General features: G+C 30.5%; 1 protein-coding gene across 1 annotated transcript in view; it reads right to left on the bottom strand.

Annotated features, from left to right (window-relative positions):
- Window positions 1-473: 473 nt before the first annotated feature.
- Window positions 474-7843, bottom strand: part of LOC111048600 (A disintegrin and metalloproteinase with thrombospondin motifs adt-1) — a 93634-nt gene continuing 86264 nt past the window's right edge. Inside the window, exons 16-18 of the mRNA XM_039421240.1 lie at window positions 4373-4530; window positions 1332-1497; window positions 474-718 (exon numbers count right to left, since the gene is read on the bottom strand). Coding sequence (XP_039277174.1) covers window positions 642-718; window positions 1332-1497; window positions 4373-4530 — 401 coding nt within the window. The 3' untranslated portion in view covers window positions 474-641. The remainder of the gene's footprint in view (window positions 719-1331; window positions 1498-4372; window positions 4531-7843) is intronic.

The raw sequence follows: 7843 nt of genomic DNA, 5'->3' as shown, positions 1-7843 counted from the left end.
TTGTCGAGTTCTTATTTTGTCAAATTTTCAGTTTTTCAAGTTTCCAGTCCATCAAGTTCTCAGTTCATTAATTTTTCAGTACGACATGTTTTAATTTTGTCAAGTTTTCAATTTGTCTTGTTTTCAGTATTTCATTTCAAGTTTTCTGTTCTGTTGTAGATTTTTACCTATTGTTATTTCAATCTCTTACCATATAAACATCGGCTAGTTGGCCGATTTCTAACCTCATAACAAGTCAGCAATGTGATATTTTGTTTGAATGATCGTAGATAAAATATTTTATACAAAAGTTTTATATGATATTTAAAGCACTCGTGAGATGTTCAAGACACGCGTTCGCTGGCTAAACTCACTACTTGTGTCTTGACACTCCATATATAACTCGTGGGTTAAAGATCCTTATTATAAAACTGTTGTATAAACTACTATTATAACAAGAGAGTAGTGTGTCCAGTTATTAATTCATCGAAAAATGACTTTATGAATTGAAAATATTATTCACATTATGTACATAATATTTGTATCTCTCCCCTCTCTCAACAAAACTATCAATTTAATATATCAACAACATAACGAATAAATACTAGTATTATGTAAGTTCTCGTTCCACTTGATTGATAAATCTAGTGTTGTTAATATTATTAATCAGTCATTCTTAATTCTGATGTCAAGTCGATCGGATTCTGCAAATCAACAGATTGATGATATTCGATCTCTTCTGAAAAATGAAAGGGAAGAATGAGAATTCAAACATAAAGTACTCAGTTGAAATAATTAATAAATTCAATATTGGCCGTATTCATACATTATTCAACGTTTTAGCGTCTACACGACACTTATGTTTTCAGATTTTTATATGTTGTAGAAATAAAAACTCATTGACTGTTAGCATACCTATTAATTTTTTGAAAGTCCACACTTTACAACAGCTCATTGAAATAAACTTCTTGTTTTAAATAATTCTCAGTGGCCATTACCATCATAGTATTAAATTTGAGATAACATACTAGACCTTTTTTCACTCAAACATACATAATATTGGAATTCTCAAAATATTCTCTAAACTTAGTAGCTATGACATCACTATCATCAAGCTATTTTCTACTCCAGAGTGGTTTTACCATTCACAGAATCAGCATAGCCTATATAATCATTGTTATTCATGCTCAGGTTTCAAGAACTACTTCAATCCAATTTTTCCGAGTAGTATGTGTAAGTAGCTCTACCATTTTGAAGTTTTCACTTATTGATTTAATGTTTGGAAAACTAAATTATTGTTATTTAAGCTATTTTCGTACTTTAAATATGAAATAATTCAGTATTCAACTTACTAGACTTGGACATTGTTGTCAGCTGAGGGGCGAATTGAGCAATGGAAAGGAGCGGTGCGTTTCTTTCGACGCGTGACTTTCTAAATTCCCCGATACTTTTCTGCATTTGGTTTAAACCTGCACTGTACAGGTACTCTTTTAATGGAGCATCGTCTGATCCAAAGTCCTGAGAAGTAATGAAAAGTTTCATGATGTTGATAGTTATTGTTAACAATTTGTGAACAAATAAAATGCAATTAGAATTCAAATTTATTTTATCAAATTGAAAGCAATAAATAATAATAAATACAATGTATGAATTATAAATAATAGATGAGTAAAAACACAATAAGATTCCAATCAACACATAGATTCTTGAACTAAAAATAATATGTTTTCAATCTGACAAGGAAAAATGCAAAACATTTTTATCATCACAAAAAGAAAAATGTTCGTCAATGAGATAAGAAGAGAGAGAGAGAAAGAAGTATAAAAGGAGAAAAAGGAAGAAATAATTTTTTGAAAAGGTATGTATACATTACCGTCAAACCGGCTAACTTGGGACAGTAGTCTAACTTGGGACAGTTTAACCCCTCCCCTCCAATTCCAACTTCCGAGTTCTGGCATTGTGGATTTGTTGGGAACACATCATTGAAAATATTTAATAACGTTTCGAACATTTGATTAACAGCTTAGATACTTTTTTAACTGTCATAACAATCTACTATTTCCAACCTAGAAATTGAGCCTTTAATAACTTGTATTGTGAACACTCAATTATTACACACAATTATTCGAATATTTTACAGTTAAAGTATTTTTATTATGAATATGAAACAAATTATTCAAAATCTATTGTCACAAGTTAGCCTTCAACCACTCAATTGTCAAATTACAGGCAAATAGTATTGGTGTCCCAAGTTACCCAACCTCTGCGGGTAACTTGGGACACCATATTTTTTTCAGAAAAGGTTGGAATAATAATGACATTGAATGTATATATTTAAAGTATTATTAGAGACCCAAGTTTTGAGCACAGGCGAAATAAACTATTAAAATAATAATGGAACTGAATTTCAAGTCAAAGTTGAAAACTGTCCCAAGTTAGCCGGCTTGACGGTAGTTTTAAATTACTACAAGGTGATAATATTGAATTCATCTTGCAATTTTATCCAATCCTCTATTACTTGTAAAGTTGACTTTGAGATCCTGTTCACGAGGAAATTTTCCGGAATACAATATTATTGATTAATTTATGGCATTATAATGATCGAATTGCCTCCTACACACATTCAGGTCTGTTCGCGACACAGCAAAAATAGTAGGCGAATTAATTGAATTAATAATTATGTCATAATTCACTTTGAAATGAACTTTAGATAGGTATAGTGAGATCCCCGTTTAAAAGTTAGCATCTTAGTAGCATTGGTTTGCTGTTGTCTGTCATTAGACGAAACAGACAACGCGATGCTTCTGCAACTCCGCACCATTGCTGAATGACCAGAAATTATTGTTGTATGTTTGTAGAAATATGATGAACTACCTACCAATCTCAATTATACAAGTGTATCATTTAATGCCGAAAAAATATATTTTCTTGATGTAGAAATATGTTTGAAATAGAATTGACCATTATTAACAAGAAACAACAATTAATATTTGATAAGATATGCTGGAATGACTATAGAGTCACAGCTTTCTTGAATAGGAAGGAGGTGGAAAGGAAACGTGACAACTATGCTCTCCTATGAAATAGTGAAATCTACTGACTTTAAAACGTGAATCTCACTATCGCTACACATTCATGAGATGTGTGTAATCTTTGTTATTGTACGCTGAATGATCTGATCCATCAGTTCGCGATAGAATGTGGAATTCATTATTGAACCTCAGTATTCCTCATACAAAAGTTCTGTATATTACAAGTAAAAATCGAATGAAGTTTTTATAATAATTGTATAAAAATCGATTAGTGAATAGAAAGCATAATGGCAAAAGCTTATTTCTTCTACTACTTTTGAACAGAATTGAGCACTAACTGTTCAAATCTGTGAGAGCTCTCTGTTAATAAACTGCCTTGACCAATAAATTTCATGTAAACGATGAAACGTTTGAATTTCATTTCGTTCATATAATTCGTTTAGTACCGGTACCATAACAATACTCGTACAGGTCATCTTATAATGGTCTTTGAAATTCAATTTCAGCTTACAAGTGGAGATTTGCTATGAAATATGGAACTACCAATCAATTACGAGGGCTATTCAGGAAGTAACGAACGTTTTGAAATAGAAAAATAAGTTTTAATGAGACAATAATTATTGTAATATATAAATTTGAAAGAGCAGAAAAATAATATTTTCTACATAGTCATCAAACAGATTAAGGCTTCCTTCGTCATAGAATATCGCCGCTTGTGACTTCAGCCACTCGTGAAATTTACTTATTAAAAGCAGCGATTTTCCTGAATTTTTTGATCGGCTTTGGCAACCAGTTCATCTGTGACAACGCTCGATCGTTTACTCTTCTCCTTGCCATGAATGCTAGTGCGGCCATTTTTGAACTGTAGGCCTACCATCCATTTTTGAACACTATCTCCGGACCAACTTTCATTCATAACGTAGTTTCCGTATACTTCGCACAATTGACGATAAATTTCAACCGGTTTTTGGCTAACAGAAACCTTATTACTGATCTGACCACACAACTTGCGGGATTTTCAATTGCACCACACATTTCAAACTTGAATGCTGCATCAATATGCGCTTCGCAACCTCACTTTTACTGGTACAGGTGGAAAGCCACTGAAAAGGAGAACACGTCTGTACTTGAAAGTACATGATTGGCGCGTATCTTGTAGCGTCAGACAGAACGTTTGTTACTTTGTGAATAGTCCTCGTATGTACAATGGGTATTGAGGAATTATTTTCTAGTTACAATAATTACCTTGCTCTTATGAATCTATTACCCAAATATTATATCAAATTCTAGAGGAGCTCGAAATATCAAGCATTCATTTCTTAGAATGTTATTAAGATAGAAATATAGAAAAATATACTGACCAAGCATTTACCACTGACGCAAAATGCTCTCCTGGAAAGGTCACCTCTGCTGCAGTCAGTTCCGAACGGAAAATGACCTTCCTCGCCATTGACTAGGTAGAATCTATGCAGGACACTATCATCTTGGCAGGCCAGTCTGCAAGGCCGATCTGAATCATCTGCAATATCGATTTAAACATAATAATGAAACGTCCAATCAAGCAAATTCAATAGACTCCTGTGATATTTACGACTAAAAAGATCCGAACTCAATTACTTAGTAATTAATATTATCAATTTACTCGTTTACTTGAAGGGCTAGCCAGAGTCCATTCTCATTATTTGTGAAAAGTACTGCTTTAATGTTTGGACAAGTGTTCCTTTGAATAATCATATTTGAAAAAAATTGTATATGAGAATTACGTACATTGATTCATTAATTAAGACTCATACTCACATTTTGAAACAATCTATTTTTAGATCACTTTTTGAAAACGTCTGTTATGGATTACTAACCAAGTCAAGCAGTTGAGAAGAAAGAGGAAATTATATATTTTTTCATTGTGGATAATGTCTACATGAGCATTTAGCCAATTAATTTAAAAATTTGAAAAATAATTAAAATTAAATTGTTAATTTGTATACTCAACTTTACTTGTAACCACAGATGCATTGCTTATCACTTTTTCAAATGAATCGTGAAAACTTCACCATTGAAAGACTGTGAAATATTACGGTACATTTTTTCTCAATTAAAATCGAATCTTCAATTCGAGATCTATAAAACTTGATAGTAAATATCAGAGTAATCAATATGCGGACAACTTTTTAACTGAGAATTTATTGTAAATAATTGTGTTGCACGCACATTCCATGGTATCACCGAAACTGAGTTAACAGAATTAACAGATAAATAGATCATTATAAATTTAAAATAACAGTTTCGAAATAAAGTTTTATTGAGAACAAATGTAAAATGTAAATTCTAAACTTGTAATTTATAATTTTTTGGAATTTAATATCGGTGACGTTTCATGACGTCGACACTGGTTTTGAGGTGGGGCTTTACTCTTTTCTTGTTAGGGCTTCTCTCTAAAAAATGATGGCTGGCTATGTGTTCTAATTTTGTGTTCTTTTGAATATTTTTCTGTTTAATTGAATTTTTAATGTTTTAAATTGAGTTTTGAACAGTTTTATGGTGTTCTAATTTTGTATAAAATTGTTTTGTGTGTCTACAAGCCTTTAGCCATTGTTTTTCAACTATATAAATGGATAAGTATTTAGCTTGTAATGATGTTAGATGCTTAAGTGTGTAAGGTATTGTTTTGTGGATTTGTGTTGTATATTGCCAAAATTCTTCTGAAGATTATAAGTTGGATTGCTCTGAAAACTGGATTTCTCATTCATAAGCAATAGATCCATTCATAGTTTATCAAGAATCTACCATTTTGGAGCCGTTAACTTCCTTTAGGTTAATAGGTGTGAAATGCTATCCAACCTATTTAGGAGAAATTGGTAAACTGTGACCTTACATAGTAAGAGATGATCTCAATAAAGGGTGTTTCAAACTTGAAGAGATAAGTACAGGTAAAATTATGAGAGTCAATCAATATATGATGAAGAAATACCATCAGAAAGCACACAATGATTAGGAATCCTGTGTTATGCCGGGATTCAGAATAGCATAATCGCTATGCAGTGTATGGTAAGAGTCCATAATTGTGTCTTTTTTCTTTCCTGTAGCCTATTTTTCTTGGCCCTTAATCGTTTCAAATTTCGATTCTTTCCTGTCTTTGTGTAATGTTCAGTAAATTTCTTCTATGATGCATATCTTAACCAATCTTGTCCATAGTCATTTAAATTTGTATTTTTTCTGAAATAATTTTGGAAGTTAAAATAGTAGCTTATTTTCCTAATCTTTAAATTGTTGATAAAACTTAACTTTTCTAAAATCTATCTATTGTAGTGTAAATAATTGTTTGCTTGCGGTATATTTTTTCATTGTGTATTACATATTTTAATTATGCCTATTTTTTGTCAGGTATCATATTAGGTAACTAGGTTTTTCAGAGCAAATTATGTCCCATTTTCTCATTTTCAGTATATTTTTATTAAATATATACTTCCTTTTGAAAGTTTAGTACTGACATTTAGGATAGGCTCTAATTAATCTTTCTCTTCCTTGTATTATTTAGGAAATTTATTTACCCAATTTTTCTTTTTCTCTTATTTGTATTTTTTAGGGAACTTATTTACCCATTATCCATCTTGATCGTCTTTGTATTGTAATATTGAAATGTTTGTACTTATTATACAGTCTTCAAATTCTGAAATTATTTAAAAAATAAATGGTTCAATTTAGAACATGCTGAAATTTAATCTTATGTATAAATTCTTTTGTTATAATAATAAAACTTCAAAATTTGAAAGTATTAGGTAATGAATTGTGTCGCCATGTATATGAGATGTTCAATATAAATGAAAGTTAACTTGAATAATGATTTCATTAAATAAAAACGTCTTGTCATATTATTAATTGAAATGAGTTAAAGGTTGAAATTTCTCTTAAGTTTTTGTAATTGATGTCTTTTTCTAAATTTCAAAAAACTGTTTGTTCTATAAATTTTGATATGATTGATTATCGTTTAAAATGGATGCTGGAGTGTATGTAGAATTTTTAGTGGGGTTTGTTGATTAGAATTTTGCTGGTATGTGATTGTTTTTTGGGATGGAAACCCATTATTGCCTAAAGAAGGAATAACAGAGGTTATGACTTAGAGAGGCAGTGAGATAATGAGATAATGAGATAATATTTTTTGTGTTTATTACTTATGCTGATTGCCATAGATGCAAAATAATGATTAATAATGTTGATTGCCATAGATGCAGATGATTACTTATGAATATTGATTGCCTTTGAAGCAAAATATTATTGATGTTTTGAATGATTTCTTGTTTAATGATTGATAGTAGAGTTTTGTCATGAAATGTAGTTTGTGTTTAGGACATTGAAAAGTCGAAATAAACTATAGTATCCAACAAACGATGATTAATAATATTGAATAATTTGCTTTTCATAAAATATTTGAACAGTGAATAAATGAAAATGAAATTATTTTTTTATTAAAATTTTGTAATTGATGTCTCCATTGAGTTTGAGGAAATTTCACAATTTATGTATTGCTGACTGTATAATAAGATGTTAACAAATTTCATTTTTATATTGATTATATACTTGTGAATAATTTTCATGTGTATTAGATTGTATTGGTAGCCTAATCAAAATTTTCTTTTTAGTTTATAAGCATTTTAAGATAACTGGTACAGCGTGGACATTAACATTGAAATAATTATCATGTGAATCTCGAAATCAACAACAAGTGAATGCCATGAAGAGTGTTAAGAACATTTGGGTGATTTTCGAACTAGTGTGACTCATTAATTGACTATCAACGCCAATATCTACGCTGATATCTATACAAATGCCAATGC

The sequence above is a fragment of the Nilaparvata lugens genome, chromosome 2 (genome assembly GCF_014356525.2).
Source record: "Nilaparvata lugens isolate BPH chromosome 2, ASM1435652v1, whole genome shotgun sequence".
NCBI lineage: Eukaryota > Metazoa > Arthropoda > Insecta > Hemiptera > Delphacidae > Nilaparvata > Nilaparvata lugens.
The sequence above is the reverse complement of the archived record's forward strand: the minus strand, read 5'-3'. Positions and strand labels throughout refer to the sequence as shown.